We start from the raw sequence: 21,448 nt of genomic DNA on the forward strand, positions 1-21,448 counted from the left end.
AATGTAGTTTTTCACTAAGCACGCATAAACGTTGTTTTCTCAAAAACTCAAAAATGTACATTCATGCTGCTTACATATTTTTGTAGTCCACTTTGTGCTGATTACAATGTGTTTAGATTTACGATATTAATATGTTTTTAACATATTGAAAAAAGCACAAATGTCAAGGCATGTCAAAATTTCTTCAGGGCCCCAAAACACCCTCAGACCCCAGAGGGTTAATACATGCTATATAATAATTTCTAATTCTTAGTTCATGTTAACAAATGCAGTTAACTAATGTGAACTAATGAACCTTATTGTAAAATGTTACTGATTTTACTCTAAACAAAGCTTAAAGTAAATCGTTTTACTCTTTTTCTTTTCTTTTCTTTTACCTGCAAAACAAATAACATTCAACCTCCTTTAAAACGACCCATTTGTTTTTATTACTACACTATATGGAAAATGTGTTACACTACATTAATATTTATATGAACAAAACAAGTAACTAGTAAAATTAACCAGTTACAGGTACATTTTTGTCCATTTTTAATGTTAAAAGAGGTCACTTACCTAGATGGATGGATAAATAGATAGAACAGTAGATCAAACGATCAATGGATGATGGATTGATTGATCGATCTGCTCCTTCCCAATTGGCTGCTAAAACATACATAATAGAGTTAAAGGGATAGTTCACCCAAAAATAAGATTTTGTCATTAATTACCCTCATTTAGACCTTCGTTCATCTTCAGAACACAAATTAAGGTATTTTTGATCAAATCAGAGAGCTTTCTGGAAAGCAATGCAACTACCATGTTCAAGGCCCAGAAATGTAAAAAACATTGTTGAAATAGTCCATGTGCCATCACTGGTTCAATCGTAATGATATGAAGCTACGAGAATACTTTTGTGCGCAAAGAAAGCAAAAAACCTACATAATTCAACGGTTTCTTTCAAAGTGTTGTTTTCTTTGCACACAAAAAGCTCTCGGATTTCATCAAAAAATTCTTAATTTGTGTTCCGAAGATCAGTGTCTTATGAGTTTGAAATGACATGAGGCTGAGTAATTATTGACAAAATTTTCATTTTTGGGTGAACTATCCCTTTAATTCCAATAAGGGACAACCTGGAGAATGGGAAGTGGCTAAGATCACAAACCTGCTTTTTAGCATCATGCCCTTGAGCACTGCACTTGGTTGCACTGGTGAGACTTGTGTACAATTAGTGTCACAACAATTAGTGTGTTGTAATGTCCTCTGGCTGAGAAACATCTGCTCAGTTTGAACAATTTTGTTGTAAGCAGCTACTGGAATGAAGCATCCGTCTGTTTGCGTCTCTCTGTTGACTCTGTGTTTATAGCCCGAGAGAGCGTGATTTGATTCCCTTCTCCCCATTTCCTGTAGCCACACAGGTCTCTCTGCTTTAAATAGATTTCATTTCCGTTCATTCCTCTCCTAACATTATGACAGTCTGAAGCTGCGCTGTAATCTCCTCCGAAAATATTTCATTATTCTCTCTCCATGTCGACTGCATACCTATACTGTATGTATATTGAATGTAACAGAATAATCTGAATCTCCATGAATGATGAATAACCCATCACCTGGCATTTCTTTGCTTCCTATATCTGCATTATGTATAATATTTTTGATTGGCTGGTCAGGGAGGGTTTCTCCTTGCGATATGAATAATACCACAGTGTTGAGAATTTAGGCTTTGTTCAACTGACATGTGTTGTATATGTGTGGTTTGTCAGGAAGGGAGTGCAGCTTCAGGAATCGGAGCGGTACGTAATGAGAGCTCGAGGTACGACGCTCACAGTTCGAAACATTCAGCAGGACGACGGGGGCTCCTACACCTGCAAAGCCTCTAACAAGGCGGGAGAAGTTGAGCACGAACTGTTTCTCAAGGTTTTTGGTGAGAGCACTTTTTTATTGTGTTACATAACTCTATATCCATTAAATAGGATGTTACCTGTCAAACTAAGCGTGCTTGCTGTCCTGTCAAATTATTGTTCGAGCTACCTAAAAACCTTATTATTTGAAAATTAATCATCTCAAGCCACAGACTAGTATATAATGAGAGGAAAATGCCAGTATTTGTCAGGAATATGTGCTATTTTTTTTTTTTTCATTTTTGCTCAGCACTGTGACACATTACACAGAAGTTGTTGTTGTGATGTAACATGTGACCAGCATGTACAACAGCATGAATAAATCATGCTAAATAGAACCTTATTGTTTACTGTTTCACTGCATATTTTGCACTGGTGTTACTGTGTTTGTTGTTCCTTCTGAGTTTTGTGTCATGTTGTGATAATTGTAGTTGCTGGTCATTGAGTAGGCTATGTTTACATGTGCAACAAAACCATAAGTATGAAAAATCAGCTCATTAGCTTCTGAAATTACCAAGGTTTATATATATGTGACCCTAAAGTCTTAAGTAGCATGGGCATATTTGTAGCAATAGCCAAAAATACATTGCATGGAACAAAATTATCGATTTGTTTTATACCAAAAATCTTATTTATTCAGTGTAAGTTGTACAAATCTCAATTTAAAAAAAAAATGACACTTATGACTGGTTTTGTGGTCCAGGGTCACATAATTTGTAAAGTAATCTACAGGTTACTCATTGTAGGTAATGTATTCTGACTACTTTTTAGATTACTTTTAGATTACTTTTTTATCTAAATTGTTTTAAACATACAATTTAACATACAATATTGATATAAAAAAGCAAAAAGACAAAATATATATATATATACCATTTTTGATATCAACATCATAAAATGCATGAACAATTACATTAAACCAAGTCTCTCTCAAACTGGGTTTAATGTAAGAACTGCAGTGGGTTTGTAATTTGGTAAAAAGCTAATAATTAAATTAAAAAATAAATAAGAGTGTTGCTAAATTATTGAACTATTAACTTTCTTCAGAATATATCAAGTAAATATCTTAAGTCAAAGGAGTATGGCTGACAGAAATGTTTGGAAATCCCTGCTTTAAATGACCTTAACAATTAACAATAAAAAAAAAATGTCCAGACAAAGAAGAATTAGGGAGAGTCAATAAATTAAAAATGATTTACTGCCTTTGTTTACATAATATGTAATCATGTAACCCATAAAAAGTAACTGTAATATGATTATAAGCATTATAAAATGTTTTGTTTGGCATATGTAAATTTTTTTATGGTGTTGAAGTCTCTTATGCTCACCAAGGCCACAATTATTTGATCAAAATATTGTAAAAACAGTATAATTGTCAGGGGTGCATGCAGGACGAGACGAGACGATATTCACAAATAACAATATATTTAATCTAATTCTCCAAGAGGAACAAGGCAGGAACACTTTCACACACATCACACAACGTTAAGGACCGACAATACACTGAACTCAAGGACAGACTTATAAAGGGTAACTCATAATTAAACACAGGTGACGGTGATTACACAAACGAGGACTAAACCAAATGATCACAAAATGACAGGGGGAGACAAAAACAGACGTGAAATGTGACATTACGCCCCCCTCCGAATAGGCGCGTCCTCGCGCCGTGGAAAGACAGAAACAAAAAATGACAAGAGGGGCAAAATGACAGAAAAATAAGAGTCCATGGGAGGAGGCTTTGGCGGAGGACGCAACCCTTGGAGGGGGACAAAAACAAAAGTCCAGGTGACAAAAAAGACAGTCCAAGGGGGCGACGACGGTGGGAGGAGCCAGGGAGGAAACAGGAGGGACCTGAAGCAGGAGAGCAGGACCCAGATAGCAGCCAGGATGACGGCCCACGGTGGAGCCGACGGAGGGAGGAGCCATGGTGGAGGAAGGACCGCCAACTCCAGGGGGCCGACCGACAGAGGCGGAGCAGCTGGCAGAGGAACCCAAGGCGGAGATGGAGAGCCGAAGATCCAGGGCGACACCGCGGATCCGGAGGGCCAAGGCAGAACAGGAGGCTCTGACAGCGGAGGCGGAGGTCCGGAGGTCCGCGGCGGAGCCGGAGCGACAGAGGATGTAGGCTGTGCCCTCAGGAGGGAGGAGTCCCTAGGAGCCGGTGGGACGGCGTGATGAGGCGCAGCCGGAGGAACAGAGTCCTGAGGTGACGTTGGGGTGACGACTGACCAGGGTGGAGCCGTAAAGACGATGGAGCCCGGTGGAGCTGGTGGACCGACGGGCAACGGTGGAGATGAGGGCGTTGAGAGCCGTGGTGGAGCCGCAGGGTCGGAGGGCTGAGGTGGAGATCTGGGCTCGGAGGCTGGAGGCGGAGCTGAGGGATCCTCCAGCCATGCCACCGATGTTAGCTGGCATCCCTGCGGCGAGCCCACTGCATAGATGGTGGGCTAAGGGTGAGCAAGGGGACTGACTGATGACCTGGAAGACTCTGGATGGCTGGGCGGAACCAGCGGGGACTCAGGACGGCTGGGCGGAACCAGCGGGGATTCAGGATGGCTGGGTGGAACCAGCGGGGACCAGGCAGATTCAGACAGAAGAGGGCGGGTGGGTGGGAAGTTTATGTAAGCCAGTGGCTCAGAGAAAAAGTCTATTAAATCACATGATTCATAATCCACAACTTCGGAGAAGAAGTCGATTAAGTCCCCAGAGTTATCCATCTCACCCCCAGCGGTATTGCAGTGGGCAGGGCTCTCCATTTCCCTCACTTGCTCCACGTCGCAATCCACCGTCGCAGATGTAGAAACCGGCTCACGCACCTGATCAGCCGGAGAGGACTCTGGCTCTGTCGCTCGCAGCTCAGGCTCCGCCTCCGCCTCCGCGGTGCGCTCGGGTTCAAACTCCTTGTCGGGGTGATGGTTGGCTGCTCTCTGGGACTTGAGTGGGGCTGACGTCCTCCTCGACGATGCCGATAGTCCAAGATGATCCACAGGACGCCAGCATCCACTCGATGTAATCGGCAATGTCCTCTCGAGGACCCTCCCCGGACAGCCGCGCTTTGGTGGTGATGTTTAGTCCATTGCGAAAGAACGTGCACAGGCAGCTGTCCGGGTAGTGCGTGAGTGGTATGAGTTGCACAAAGTCTCTGGTATGGTCCTTGAGAGAACGGTTCCCCTGCTCCATGAGGATGATGAAAACAGCAGGGTTATCCATAAAGAAAAAAAAAAAAAAACAAACACTGAGAAAAAACGAAAAACCAAAACGCAGGGGAAAATGCCGTGAACTGTTTCAGTCGGTCCTTCTGTCAGGGGTGCGTGCAGGACGAGACGAGACGATAGACGATATTCACAAATAACAATATATTTAATCTAATTCTCCAAGAGGAACAAGGCAGGAACAGGCAGGAACAGGCAGGAACACTTTCACACACAATGTTAAGGACCGACAATACACTGAACTCAAGGACAGACTTATAAAGGGTAACTCATAATTAAACACAGGTGACGGTGATTACACAAACGAGGACTAAACCAAATGATCACAAAATGACAGGGGGAGACAAAAACAGACGTGAAATGTGACAATAATATTATGAAATGTTATTACTATTTTACATATATTATTTTTATTTATATATTTAAAAAGGTAATTTATTCCTGTGATGGCCAAGCTAAATTTTCAGCAGCCATTACTCCTGTCTCCATTGTCACATGATTCTTTAAAAAAAACATTTTAATATGCTGGTTTGGTGCTTGAGAAAGTTTACCGATATATTGACTTTGATGCTGGTTCTTAAAAGATACTTTTTTCAATACCAATTGTATCAAATCCTTTTTAACACATTACCTCAAAATACGTTTTTCAGCTTGTTGACATTTTTACAGTCTCAAAGACTCATCCCCTGGGCCACTGTGTCAGTCATAATTGTCAGCATCTGTGGATCCTGAGAGCAAAATTAAGACTAAATTTGAACTACACTAAGTAAAAGCTTTCTATCTTTATGGATAGTGCAACAGCAGGAAACCTGATGTTTTGAATGGTGATTGACAGGTACAGTACATCCCTGAGCTTCACTCTCTCCAGTCCGGCCATGCGACATGCTTTTCTTCCATAAACAGATGACCTAAATTACATGCGAATGGATGACATATTCTTTATGGCAAGGAATTTCGATTTCGATTTTCATGAAGCTGCCAACAATTTCACCGATTATTCAGATAGCACCTTGTCTGCTCATGTAAATGTATGGAGATTTATTCTTTAGTCATCAGAATCCTTTCCATGCGCAAGCAAAGGGTATTCTTCAAAGCAACTCATTTAAATGAGCCTCCGTTATTGGATGGGAGTTTTGTTTTGCAAAGCGTGGTGTGAATCTGAGTTGTAACTTTCCTTTATGACCCCTGACAGCTAACAGAGACGGGGCTGCTAGGGTTTCCACTCAGCTAGGCACGTCTTCTGCATTTCCTGCATGCGCGTAAAACTTGTTTTTGGCTTTAATGAAAGGCATCCCAAGGTTCTGGAGCTGGATTATCTCACCACGCTTTATCTCAGCACCGTTTTGTGCTTTACTGATATGTTTGTGGGTCCCAGCTGTATTTTAGTAATCTTCTTAAATAATGATTATTGTTCAAAGTGTGAAATGAAACTCTTTGACATTGTGTAAACCATGGGTTGCACTTGCTGTCTATTGACAAATATGTTTAAAAAGTTGTTGAAAAGTCAATTTTAGGCGTCTGTTTGCATGAATCATGTAGTTCGTGAAGAACATCTAAATGCAAATCAGTCTTTATCGTCAGGATTATGCTCATTTCTTAGATTTAATTGTTAGTTGATTCAATCCCTAATGTCAACATAGCAAGAGAAAGAGATTGTGCTGATAAGATTTTCTCCCACCATTCTACTGTTCTCTTTTATTTATCCACTATTATTGTGCACCCTGCGGGAAAGCATTTTTTGATGTATATTTATCAGGTTAAACGCTGCGATGGTGTCACCTCTTTGCTTGAAGGCTGCCGCTGTTGTACATCAGTTACCCTACTAATGAGCGTTGCTACACAAGACAAGCCTTATCATAGATTTATGATGAGAATCTTAAGTATTCCTATGCCACACAACCCCTGCAATTTACTAATGTTTATTTACCAGTGGGAGCCTGTTAGATTCAGATAGCAATAGATGTGTTGTGCTTGTCAATGTGCTGCTTCTTTTTCTGAACTCCAGACAGCAAAATGCTGACCTTTCTGCAATATTCTGTTGTTTTCTCTTCCAGCTGGGTGCCCATGAAGGATTTTTGATTGTCAGACCAGAATGATGTTGTTGACGCAAAGTTCAGTCTGATATTTACTGAATCGTTACCCAAGTGCAATATGTACTCTCTTGAAAGAGAAATCTTTATTGAGCAGACGATTATATTTCAGAGCTTCCAAAGGAATATGAATACATTTTTAATAGATGATGCAAAGCTCCTAGAGACATATTCTACATCTCTTTTCTCAAAATGAAAAGATCTTTGAAGGGATAGTTCACCCGAAAATGAAATTTTGTCATTAATTGCTCACCATTATGTCGTTCCAAAACCCTTGGGCGTTTGTTCATCTTTGGAACAATTATGATAGTTTTGATGAAATCTGAGAGCTTTCTGATCCTGCATAGACAGCAATGCAACTACCATGTTCAAGGCCCAGAAAGGTAGTAAGAACATCAATAAAATAGTCCATGTGACATCAGTGGTTCAACCGTAATGTTATGAAGTTACGAGAGTACTTTTTGTGCACAAGAAAACAAAAATAGTGACTTTATGCAACAATTTCTTCTCTTCTGTGTCAGTCCTTAATGTGTGTTCACAAGAGTCATTGCTTCATTACATTACGGTCGAACCACTGAAGTCACAAGGACTATTTTAACAATGTCCTTATTATACCTTATCATAAGTCCTTGAACGTGGTAGTTGCGATGCTGTCTATGCAGGGTCAGAGAGCTCTCAGATTTCATTGAAATGACATTAATTTGAAGATGAACGAAGATCTTACAGGTTTGAAACGACATGAGTACTTAATGACAGAATTTTCCCTTTTTGGGTGAACTGTCCCTTTAAATACTTTTCAGCTATTGTATTTTATGTACACATGTAATGTTATTGCACATGTAAAAGCAGTCAGTGGTGGAAATCATATGACTAATGTAAACTAAGCTTGAGTGTTGTTGTTTTTTTGTTGTTTTTTCAAGTTCTCTGTTTCTCTTTTGTCTTTGTCACATTTCTCTGCAGTCCAGCCCCACATTACTAAGCTAAGGAACGTGACGGCTGTGGAGGGCAGTGCTGCTATGATCTCCTGCAAGGCTGAAGGTGAACCTTTGCCTGAAATCTCCTGGAGGAGAGCAAGTGATGGGCACAGCTTTTCAGATGGAGATAAGGTATAATTTGATTCTTAGAGATATAGAGATATAACAATGATTAAGGTGTTTTAATGTTTGTTTTTTTAATCTATTATGCTCACAAAAGCTGCATTTATTTGACAGTGTTGTGAAATATTACACAAATTTACAAAAATCTAATATATTTTAAAGTCTGATTTATTCCTGTGATGGCAAAGCTGAATTTTCAGCAGCCATTACTCCAGATCCTTCAGAAATCATATTCTGATTTCTTAATGTAATCAATGTTGAATATTCATTTATTTAAAATGAAAATTTTGGGGGTAATTTTACTGGCACTAAACTAGTCTTTTTTCTTCATGTGATCAGTATTAATGCAATGTTATAATAAGTTTAGGACAGCAAGCACTTTGCTCTAATGGGCATCTGCTGTACTTTTTTATAGTGTACCATAAACTATTTCCAAGAACACATGTACACTGAAACAATTGACCAATTTTCAGTCAGAAATTGCTAGAAAATTTGGAAACAAATCACAAAAAACATTGGATTAAACATGACATTTTGAAGTAGAAAGCCTGAATAGGTTATTTCAACTGCCATTTCCTCTTAGTCACAAAACAGTGCAGCATTTTACCAGCACATTAACTGCCAGATATGTGTAACGTTCAGTCTTTGCTCACGCCCACTGTAATAGTCATGGACATTAGAGGATATAATAGACTAGCATGCAGAGACACAGCCCTGAGGCACGCTCAGTCTGTGTAGCATTTGAAGGCTGAAGAAGGCTTCCTGTGCACCAGTAATGCTCTGCATTTCCTACCGGCATGCTCCGTGTCTGTGCTGAATGCGAATGCGGCCTGCAGAATGGCAAATGCGATTGCAGTGGCCAGGCGGGAAAGATGATGGGAACAGAAACTGTCAAAGATCATTAGAATTCTGTGAAAGGTGGGTTGTTGGCGTCAACAATGGAGGCAAACGGAGCCTGACTCCAGGGAGGAACTGTGAAAAGACTCCCCATCACAGTTAATCTAGCGAGAGCTGCTCGGATAGCGATTAGAATAGCCTGCATGGCTGGGAAATGAAAGAGGATTCATACAAAGAGGTGTAGGAGAGCAGCGACGCTTGCCGCCACTCAATATGAACAAAATGAGTTTGATTTAAGCTGCTCTTTCAGAGGTGTGGGGATGTGGAGGTAAGGTACGGGAGTTAGTCTGCTACAATTACGCAGGGGCCGGGACCGAACCTGCTCTGAATTCCAAAGTTGCAAACAATTGATCTGGGAGCCTCTTTCCTCCCCTCCGTTTTACTCTGAATGCTTAAAGTAAGAGTTCAAAATGGACACCAATTCACTGCTAGGAATGAGCTGAATGGCGGTGAGAGATTTGACATTTGGCACTTTAGTACAGTCTGTGGGGGCCAATTAACAGTCAGTATGATATGACTCACTGGATGTCTACATGCACAAAACCCAAATTAAACTTTTAGTACTTTAAAAAATATAGCTAAATCTGGTTTAACATGGTTTTTATATGGTTTCTTGCTGAAGTATATGCCTAGGGTATAGCGTAATTATAGAATGGGGGGCTGCATAGAAAACTTTACATTTTTTATTTGGGTGGGCACAAACGCATAAAAGTTCCTTCCTTTTAAACTGTGTATTTACAGATACTCTACAGCTCTTTTTATTTCACGGCAGTTTCAAAGTGAAATGTCCAGAGAGTGGCTCTAAAACACACATTCAATACGTGACTGTGGCATGTTTTTATTATGATGGTACGGGCACGTATTGCTGCATTTGTATTACACTGTTTGAGCTAGGTATTGCAGCTGTTCAGAATTGAAATATCCGGGGAGTGTCCTAAACATATCCGAGAGTGTTAACAAATGTAAAAGTGATATAAAAATTAATTTGTTAATGCAGCTGTGCTATTTTAAGTTCTTTATGCGGATTTGAGCTGTTTTGTCGAACCGTAGTTTCACCATATTGCGTGAGCTTCCAAGCAAACCTACTGAATTAGAAAACTTGCATATGAAGCTGTATATGTGATGGCAATGTTTAAAAGTATTTGTTTTCAAATTGCGCAGGATGTTAAAATTGTATGTAAAAAGTCATTACATAATATTCTTCAAGTAATTGTTTGAAAATCAGGCTTTATTAATCAAAACTCTGTACATGTAAATCATACTTTGGGTGAAAAGGAATAAAAGTTGTCAGAGTTTTACTGCCTCTAGTGTTCATTTCAAATTAAAACTGCAGCAATTCATACATATGTTTTTTAGTTTTTCAGAAATGCATATAGAGGTGCATATTTCTAATGAGCCTATATTGAAAAGTTTGCAGTCAGTAAGAATTTTAAAATGGCAGCATTTATCTGATCAAGCATATTGTGAACACAAACATATTTTGAAATATATTTAAAATAACTTTTTTTATTCTAAAGTATTTGTATCACATGATCCTTTAGAAATCATTCTGATATGCTGATTTGGTGCTCAAGAAATGTTTCGTATTATTATGTTATTACAATGTTATTACAATTTCTAATTACAATGTTGAAACCAGTGCTGCTTAATATTTTTGTGGAAACTGATATTTTTTTCCAGAATTCTGTCATGAATAGGAATTTCAGAAGAACAGCAGAAAGAAATAAGTCTTTGCTGTCACTTTTGAATATTTTAATGCATCTTTGATGAATTAAAAATTTAACATCTTACTGACCCCAAACATTTGAAATGTAGAGTATGTCATATAGTCTAGTCTATTCTTGATCAGGTGCTGGGCCTTGTTTTGTCGTTCCCAGTGGGCCGTTTTGAACCAGCAAGTAATAGCTACCATGTTCCAAAAACCATTCACTTAGAAATGACTGTCTTTGTTCCATGGAACACAAAAAGAAGATTTCTGAAGAACATCTTGGGACACTCTTTTCAAAATAATAAAAGTGAATGGGAAAAGAGGTTGTCAGATGACAAAACGCACAAAAGTAGTGATGACTGGTACATGATATTCCAAATCTTCTGTAGCAATTTGACAGATTGCTTTGACAAACAGACCCAGATTAAACTTAATCACTGGAATTCTTCACATCAAGCCATTTCTCTGGTGTTTTCATGATGAAATGGTGAGTTTGGCAAGTTTATGAAAAAAAAGCAGTGAAAGAATCATTCATTTGAACAAATCTTTTGAATGAATTGGTCTAAATGATTTGCTTACAAATCAAACTGACCCAGTCCTTAAGTTCAACCTGTGACTTATTGATCTGGTGTCAGTGATTTCTCTGTTTCTAACACAAAGCTTTTGCATGGCTTCAAAAGACTTGAAACACAATGCACAAATCATATGGGTTGCTTTTATGATACTTTCATGATGCTTTTCCATCTTTTTTGAAGCTTGAAAGCCTTTCATTGTAATTGCATAGAAAGCCAGTGAATTTCTTCTTTTGTGTTCCACCGTAAAAAAGAAAGTCATGGGTTTGAAAGACATGAGGGCGAGTAAATGATGGCAGAATTTTCATTTTTGGGGGTGAATTATCCCTTTAAGCTGGTGTGACCTGTTTCTTTCAGCAGGAAGCGGCTGGGAAATGGGTCTGGCTGGTGTGATGCATGTGTCAGCGTGAGTGTGGAGATTAGTGACTGACTGAGGGCAATTTTGGTCAGCTCAGATGATGAGCGGGGTGTTGAGACAGGAAGACAGGACTCAAAACTGTCATCATGCACTGCCTCTCGTTAACCACACTACTGCTCACTCTCACTAATCAAAACTGACACCGCCACACATCCCTCTACTGTTTATTATGCAGGGAACGCTTCAGAGGGCAGTGGGAAAAAAACTGAAGAGTTGATTTACATCAGAGCAGTGTTGTGGTCGGCGAAACAGAGACCTGTGTGATGTCTCCTCGACTTGTTTGCTTTTAAGATGGTTAAACAGTCAGAGATCTGTGTTTGTAAAGGTCTTGGATTGTTTGCAGCTCTTTACGGACAGACAGCGTACTCAGTGGTAATAATTTAGTTTGGGACCATGCCGTCCTATGGCTTTCATATCCTCTCGCGGATTTAAAAAAGCCTAGATGAGTTGAAGCTGTGGTAGTTTTAGTGTTCAGTCTTCTGAAGACATCTAAGTGAAATGCAGTTGCATTAGTTAACATTTTGGGAAGTAGGCGTACAGTCTCCACACAAAGGGACATTTCTGTTCATTTTAGAAGAGGTTGGCATAAGTATGGTGCTTAGCTAACAATGCAGTACCCCAAGCGTAAAAATACTCTTCAAAAAGCAGCATAAAAATATGGTTTTCACAAGATACAGGAAGGAAGAAGGGATTTGAAAAGGTGTTCATCATACAGATTTAGTTATTTGTTTTTATGTATGTTTTTTTTTACATGCATATAATTATATATGTAGTAAATTGTAAATTGTAAATAATGTATTAAAGAAGTAGTTCACTTTCAGAACAAAAATGTACGGATAATGTCCTCACCCCCTTGTCATCCAAGACGTTCATTTCTTTCTTTCCTCAGTCGTAAGGAAATTATGTTTTTTTGAGGAAAACATTTCAGGATTTCTCTCCATATAATGGACTTCTATGGTGCCCCCGAGTTTGAACTTCCAAAATGCAGCTTCAAATGGCTCTAAACGAACCCAGCCGAGGAAAAGGGATTATATCTAGCAAAACAATCTGTTATTTTCCAAAAAAAACACAATTTAAATTTATATACTTTTTAACCTCAAATGCTTGTCTTGTCTAGCTTTGTGTGTGCTCTGTGCAGAGATTTAAAAGTATATAAATTGTAAATGTTTTAGAAAATAACCAATCGTTCCGCTAGATAAGACCCTTCTTCCTCAGATGGGATCATTTAGAGCCCTTTGAAGCTGCATTTAAACTGCATTTTGGAAGTTCAAACTCGGGGGCACCATAGAAGTCCATTATATGGAGAGAAATCCTGAAATGTTTTGCTCAAAAATCATATTTTCTTTTTAACTGAAGAAAGAAAGACATGAACATCTTGGATGACAAGGGGGTGAGTACATTATCTGTAAATTTTTGTTCTGAAAGTGAACTACTCCTTTAAGAATTGAATGTGTTAAGATTAAGATGACTTAATTTTGAAGCTAACTTGATGATTATTAACAAGAAGTGGAGAAGGGTTGGATTAAATAAGCTTATGCTTCTTCCTACCACTTTTCACTTTTGTTTTGTTTTATTTTGTTTTGTTTATTAGTTTTTATTATTTTATTTTATTATTTTATTATTTTTACATGTTCGAAATAAAGTCATAGTTAAAAAATGGGAACAGTTGTGCTGCTTAACATTTTTGTGAAAATTACAATATATTTTTTGAGTATTCTTTGATAAATATACTACATTTACTGTATTATGTAACCGTACTGTTCTCAGTTTTGCCTGAATGTATATAGAGGCATGTATCTCCAATGAGCCTGAGAAGTTTGCAGTCAGTAAGATTTTTAAAATGTTTTTGAAAGAAGTCTCTTGTGCTCACCAAGGCTGCATTTATCTGATCAAAAATACAGTGAACACAGTAATATTTTGAAATACTGTTATTATTTAAAATAGCTTGTAAAAGTATTTTACAATGAAATATATTCTTGTGATGGCCAAGCCATTACTCCAGTCTTCAGTGTCACATGACCCTTTAGAAATCATTATATGCTGATTTGGTGTTCAAGATAAATTTCTACCTATTATGTTACTACAATGTTATTACAGTGTTATTACACTGTTTTATTACAACATTTGAACCAGTTGTGCTGCTTAATAGTTTAGTGAAAACCTTTTTTTTTTCAGAATTCTGTCACAAGTAGAAATTTCAAAAGAACAGCCTTAATTTGAAAAAAAAAAATGTAACAATGTAAAAGTCTTTACTGTCACTTTTAAATATTTTATTGCTTCCTTGCTGGTTAAAAGTATTCATTTCTTTAAAAAAAACATCTTACTGACCCCAAACTGTTAAAACTGTAGACTATATAAATTAATACATTCATTTGTTTTAATAAATTAGACCCTGGTGGTGCCTAAGACAGTCTATTCTTGATCAGGTGGTGAGCGTTTTTTTATTGTTTCCGGTGGGTTTTGAACCAGCAAAAAATAGATGGTAGATGCTTTTTTAACATTGCTGATTTCACTTGCTGAATAATAAATAATAAAATAAAATAAAATTTAAAAAACCAAGACAAACCCAATACTTTTTGAACAGTAACCATCTTGGATTGATTTTCTTCGCACTTAGTTTGGAATTGCATTTTCTGCTCATTTCATGCTGCTTTAGAATTTGTCTAGAAGGTGTCTTTGAGGGCGGCATAATTACGCTTCCTACCTTTTGGAAAAGCCTTTATATTGTAGCACACATATAATGGCTTAAAATCCTGCCTGCATAGGCTGCTTGCTTTGGCACAGAGCCTGTATGCACAGTATCACCTACAGTTATGCTAATGAACTCTTTTGCATCTTCTATTCTTTGGCAACATTGGTGCCTAGTATCACAATACTGTTTTATGCTATATAACACCTCTTATATAACACTGTTTTTTAATAACATCCGTTAATCGTGTTTTATAGATTTATGTTCTTTATTTAGAGGGAGTAATGGGATCAGGATATGACGCAGTCCTAACGTGAATATGTGTCCCTGTGGAAGAACTACGAACTAGTAGAAATACCACTGTTGAACATTGTACTCCCAAAGCCATGTTCACAAGTCAGAAATGGTTCTGTACTCATTTGCCATGAAAAATGTGAGGGAAAAGCAGATGAAACACTTGAGGTGTGTTAAAAGCCTCTCTGCACCCTTCCCTCACATGAATCCTCTAAAAAAGCAGTCCTCATGAGTCATGCCTTAATCCCCACATGTTGCTATTACACGATTTTATACTTAATCCTACAACCTTGACACTGTGATTATCGGGTTCGTCTGTTTTTCAAATAAGTGAAGCATGTCATGTTCTTTTCAGAGTCCAGACGGCCGTGTGGAGGTGCGAGGCCGTTATGGCGAATCCATGCTGACTATTGTTGGAGTCAAGCTGTCTGACTGGGGACGTTTTGACTGTGAAGCTCTTAGCAGGATCGGTGGACATCAGAAGAGCATGTTTCTGGATATTGAATGTGAGTGGTCTAAATATTGCTGGAATTTTAATTTGATTAGTCACACCTTGCAGTAAACTGAACTGGGAAGATGTATAATTAATCATTAAATTGAACTAATTAAGACTATTTATTCACTGAAAGGTTGGAACTATATAAATAATTGTAAGTATATTTCTAACGTAAAATATATACATACATACAGTTGAGGTCAAAAGTTTACACCCCCCCCCCCCCCGCCCCCCTTTCAGAATCTGTTAATTATTTTACCAAAATATAAGAGAGGTCATACAAAATGTATGTCAATGTTTATTTAGTACTTACCTGAATAATATATTTAACATAAAATATGTTTACATATAGTCCACAAGAGAAAATAAAAGTTTAATTTATAAAAAAAATGATCCTGTTCAAAAGTTTACATCCCCTTGATTTTTAATACTGTGTTGTAACCTGAATGATCCAGAGCTGAGTTTTTTGTTGTTGTTTGTTTAGTGATAGTTGTTTATGCGTCCCTTGTTTTGGACAGAATGGAGATACATTTTTCTTATTTTGCCTAAATATCATATTTTATTATTATCATTTAGTACAGCCCTTCAGAGGTAGTTACATGTTCCCCATAAGTTTTTTACTCTGATCTTAAAATTCAAAACGTTTTCACCCTTGGCTCATGATGCATCACTGAGCGTTTGAACCTTCTGTAATAGTTGCATATGAGTCCCTCAGTTGTCCTCAGTGTGAAAAGATAAATCTCAAAATCATACAGTCATTGTTTGAAAGGGTTCAAGTACACAAAAATGCATGACCTAAAGGTTTTTTCTGAAGAACGGCAGGTAGTTTAACTGTTAAAAAAAACACAGCTGTGGATCATTCAGGTAACAGCACAGTATTAAAAATCAAGGAGATGGAAACTTTTAAACGGGGTAATTTTTAATTATTTCTGCTTGTCGACTATATGTAAACATCTTTAATGTGAAATATCTTACTCGGGTCAGTAATAAATAAACAATACCATGCATTTTGTATGATCCCTCTTATTTTGGTAAAATAACTAACATTTTGTAGGTTCTGAAAGGGGGATGTAAACTTCTGACCTCAACTGTATGTATGTATATTTTACATTAACAATGTTATCAATATTCTTTTTATTAAAGCCAAGTGTGAATCTCAACAACTTAGTGTTTTTAACAGTAACAATAGCAGTAACAGCTTAAACAGTATATTTTATTTGTGAGGTTATGTTCAGCTATGCTTTTTAATAGTAACTTTTGACTATTTTTTATTTTTCGGATCATCAAAGCTTGGTATACATTGGCCACAGACACTGAGATTTACTTTAAATTTCACCAAACATATTACTCACTAAAAACTCCCACAACTCATGTTTTCATGACATTTTAAGTCTTATTTTTATGTAACAAAGTGCTTATCTCTAAGTGTGTGAGTTGTTTACTTTTTTAATTAGTCTTTACATTAACGCCATTATATTGTTAATTCAGACAGATTCATAAATGCGAAATTCAAAGGAACACAAGAGGCGGGATTTATCGCATGAACCAATCACAGCCGAACATAACCAGTCATATCCAATCAAATCGTGTTGGAGGCATTGCCTCCTGTCATGTGACTTTCCCCCAGTAATTCTTCATTTTTAACACTGAGATTAAAAAAAACCCACCTCATGCTTTTTCCCTTTTTTCTCATTCAATATTTTGAGCCGCCTCCCTTGCCTTCTTTATTTACCAAACATTTGTTGGTGATCTATACTGAAAATGATATTTAATTCAGTTTACATTTCTGTATCCTATATCCTCAGAACCAGTAGCAGCAGAAGGGTAGATATATATCTCATTATGGGGTGCACTGGAACCGACCATCTAGCAGGGTTGCTAATATACCCATTCATTCCGTCTCAATCCGTCACCGATGTGACACTGTAGGCTGCATCAATCTCTTTAATGGAAAAAATGGGTGTGATTGTGTGTGCTGTTTCTCTGTGTCTATGTGTGTGTGCGCTGGTGTGGGTGTAAGACTGAGAAATCACATATAATGCAGCATTTCCCAATACCACAGTACTCTCTATCTCACACTCTCTGCCTCATTGCGTCTCTCCAACATAATGCCAAATGAAATCTTCCACCACCCACTGCATTGTGGGGGAAGCAGGGGTTTGAGTTTATGCAGGCTGTTTTGAAAAATTAGAGGCAACCGGCGAGAAGTAGCCATGCTTCAGATTCACTTTGATTAGGAGCCCATTTTACCCAGGTGAAAGAAAAGTCTGTGATAAAGCGTTCTGTTAATGCATATGTGGAAGCTCCTACCTGCCTGGTACATGCTCGAATTTAATTTAGACTTTGGGCAGCTAATCTTGAATGAGTTTTTGATGGATGACTTTACCGTTCTCTTCACAGATGCTCCAAAGTTCCAGACCAACCACACTATATTTTTCTCGTGGGAAGGGAACCCGGTCAACATCAGCTGTGATGTTATGTCTAACCCTCCGGCCACAATGCTGTGGAGACGGGAAAAGTTGACCATCCCCAGTGAGGGTGCTGGAAACATGCGTGTACACAGTGCCCCCGGCAGATCACTCCTCGAGGTACAGTAACCCACCCACTGCTGGTTCCTGTTTTTAACATTTTTCTCACTCCTATTGGATATGTGTGTGTGTGTGTGTGTGTGTGTGTGTGTGTGTGTGTGTGTGTGTGTGTGTGTGTGTGTGTGTGTGTGTGTGTGTGTGTGTGTGTGTGTGTGTGTGTGTGTGTGTGTGTGTGTGTGTGTGTGTGTGTGTGTGTTTGTTTTTGTGACATATCAGGACACAAATTGGTGTAATAACATGGGTATGACATAGGTATTACAAGGAGAGGGTGACTTATGAGGACATTGCCCATGTCCCCACTTTTCAAAAGGCTTATAAATCATACAGAATACGTTTTTTTGAGAATGTAAAGATATGCACAGTCTCCTGTGAGGGCTAGGTTTAGGTGTAGGGAAGGTGTAGGGTGATAGCAAATATCGTTTGTACAGTATAAAAACCATTACGTCTATGGAATGTCCCCACAATTCACAAAAACAAACATGTGTGTGTGTGTGTGTGTGTGTGTGTGTGTGTGTCCACAAGGATAGGAATACCAGTAGATTTTGACCTTGTGGGGACATTTCTCAGGTCCCCATGAGGAAACAGGCTTATAAATCATGCACAATGAGTTTTTTTGATGAAGTAAAAGTTTGCACAATCTCCTGTGAGGGCTAGGTTTAGGTGTAGGGTAGGTGTAGGGCGATAGAAAGTACGGTTTGTACAGTATAAAAACCATTACGCCTATGGAATGTCCCCATAAAACATGTAAACCAGTGTGTGTGTGTGTGTGTGTGTGTGTGTGTGTGTGTTTGCTCAACTAGATAAGAGTGGGAAGTTAGACATTAATGACATCTAGGCCTAGAACAAGCAATGAACAACTGTATTTTTGTACCTTCACGTATTTTTGTGAACTAACATTAACAAAATACTGTATTATTATTAAATACTGTAATAAATGTATTGTCTATTGTTAGTTCATGTTAGTTAATACAGTTATTAATAAAATCAAAAAAATTTGTTTGTTAATGCACTGTGAACTAACATGAACAAACAATGAACAACTATATTTTCATTAATTAACAAAGATTAATAAATAGTGTGAGAAATCTATTGTTCATTGTTTTTTTATGTATAATAACTAATAGAACCTTATTGTAAAGTGTTACCAAACTATATTTGTATATCAATGATATGAGAAAAACACTGGACAGAGAAGATTATTTGTGCTGGTGCAAGCAGAAAACTCATCTGACCTAGACAAGACTCAACAACAATTTGTTTCTCTGGAAACAGATGTGTCCTTGGCAGTTATGTTTACTAAACATGATTAGTTTCAAATGAACACAAGAACAACAGCAGCTGATAATAGATGTTTAAAAAGACATGCATGTGATGTCAGAAAAATGAATGTATGATCACGCTAACACAACCATGGTCCTCAGGTTACCCCAATGTCAGACAGAGATTTTGGACGTTACAACTGCACAGCCAGAAACAACATTGGGATGCGCTTTCAGGAGTTCATCCTAGCACAGGCAGGTGAGTGTTTACCACAGGTTCAACTAATCCATATGATTAAACTGTCTGTCAGTATAAAGCTGCGTGAGAATTGGGACATAGGAGTGTTTGAAAGGTGAAGTTTGTTTAAACACTTGCTGTTATTCCAGTTTAACATGTAGAGACAATTATATATAAGTAATTTGTAGAAACTCCAGAGGGTTGTGAACAATGTCACTATGGCTCTTTCAAGCCTTAAAGGTGAAGTTTGTAATTTCTTTGATTTGAAGTAAAATTAAAAAGAAGAGTTATTGTTTCCAAAACACTCTACCAAACATCTGCCATTATTTAAACAAAGAGATAATTCTAAACTCACTACTGAAGAGTAGGGGTTGCCGATATACCAGTAGACACTGTTAACTGCTAGAAATTTGTCAACTGGTAGGAATTTTTGACTATCGTCTCTACCGCGGTTATATGCTCAGTGATGCTTCTGTGCTACATAGTCATGAAAACATAGAAGTTTGCACATGTTTTTAAGCATTATGGTTTAAAAACAAGTGATTTTGGGCCAATGAAATGCAATCAGCAGTGAAAGAACTAATTTTGCTATCTGAGAGACTGTTTCTGAGCTCTGTCAAAGTAGCGCACACACATGAAGACATTGCTCATAAAGCATGGGAGCTATTTTGCAGCTTGAAGGCCTTGACCGGTTAAATATACACAATGTGTTACAAATGCCCGTTTAGGTTCAATTTAAAGTCTAAAAGTGAAAGCAAACAGCTGAGAAAGAAAACATATAACAGCATGTTGGATCTGGGCAGCTCTTAAAGTGACAGCATTCATGTTAATTAAACAAGAAAAGAGAGAAAATCTCTCACTGGTCTTGACTAAATCACTTTTGTAACTTTAATAAGAAGAAATAATGTAGCTGCAAGCAGCGATTACCGGGGTTTAAGCGCTTAAGGCATTTAAGCACAATAGGAAAGAGACATTGTGGCTATAACCACCTAAATTAATTATTTAAATAAATTTTTTGGCAAATCCAGGTAATTTACCATAGAAATATTTCGTTTTTTAACACCAAGACAGTTGCATGTGCTCACCAGGTTTCATGAAGTTTTGAGCTTTCCTTTAGGCTTTGTAGGATTTGGGGTAAATTTAGATGGGCCCCTTTTCTAAACAACCCCGTTATAGCTTCCCAAGGGGTACATTTTAAAATTTCAACATTTGCAAACTTACAAAGAGCTCAAGAAAAGGCACGTTAGCTCCGTGTTGCTCCATGTTTGCCCTCTACTCCTTTTGTTTTGGACACACCACTTGTTCCCTTCATGAAATCTTGTTGCACTTTGTCATTACTTGCTGCTGTTGGTTCGTTTTGAAGAATTCGGTCCGTGTTGCGTTCATATTTCATTCGAACCGCACCAGAGTTCATTTGGAAGTGGACAGAGACCCATCTTTTAAATGGTCTTGGTCCACTTTGTTTGGTGCGCACCAGGGTTCAGATGACACACACTAACAGAGCAATCGTACCAGAGTTAATTTAATTGAACCAAACATGACAAGTGTGAACACACCCTAAAATGTCAATTTCCTGCTTAACCAATGACACAAGTTTGGGACGAGACTATCTGTTTGCCTGAGTATTGGCAAATGGGTTGTTAAGAACTTTTGGCAGACTGATTTCAATTCCGCTTGGTGTCCTAGGAATTATGTACTTCACCTTTAAGGCTTGAATGGATTTTAGGTACATTAGAAATCCCAGCCACTCTCGCTCTTGTCAAAGCCTGTCCACGTACATGTAATCTCCTCAGCAGATAATAATGACTTTTGTATCGGCCTCAACACCGTGGCAACACTGGAAGTAAACACGCTTAGCTTTCAAACATCCTAGCAATAACGTGTTTCGAGTTACTCAAGCTTTGAAGAGCTTATGGCAGCAGCCGTCGAATATAATGCAGATCACTCTGACGGATTGTTGTCCACTATATTGTTTGTGTCTTTACACAATAAAAACACATGTTTTTG

At 38.0% G+C, this 21,448-nt stretch overlaps 1 protein-coding gene across 2 annotated transcripts in view; it reads left to right on the forward strand.

The window, feature by feature from the left end:
* Positions 1-1,745: 1,745 nt before the first annotated feature.
* ncam2 (neural cell adhesion molecule 2) overlaps positions 1,746-21,448 on the forward strand; it is a 54,965-nt gene continuing 35,262 nt past the window's right edge. For both annotated transcript variants that reach the window (XM_073845773.1, XM_073845774.1), the window contains exons 1-5: positions 1,746-1,903; positions 8,146-8,291; positions 15,216-15,366; positions 17,757-17,944; positions 19,366-19,462. In XM_073845773.1, the coding sequence (XP_073701874.1) occupies positions 1,780-1,903; positions 8,146-8,291; positions 15,216-15,366; positions 17,757-17,944; positions 19,366-19,462 (706 nt within the window). In that variant the 5' untranslated portion in view covers positions 1,746-1,779. The remainder of the gene's footprint in view (positions 1,904-8,145; positions 8,292-15,215; positions 15,367-17,756; positions 17,945-19,365; positions 19,463-21,448) is intronic.

This window comes from Garra rufa, chromosome 8 (assembly GCF_049309525.1).
Source record: "Garra rufa chromosome 8, GarRuf1.0, whole genome shotgun sequence".
Lineage (NCBI taxonomy): Eukaryota > Metazoa > Chordata > Actinopteri > Cypriniformes > Cyprinidae > Garra > Garra rufa.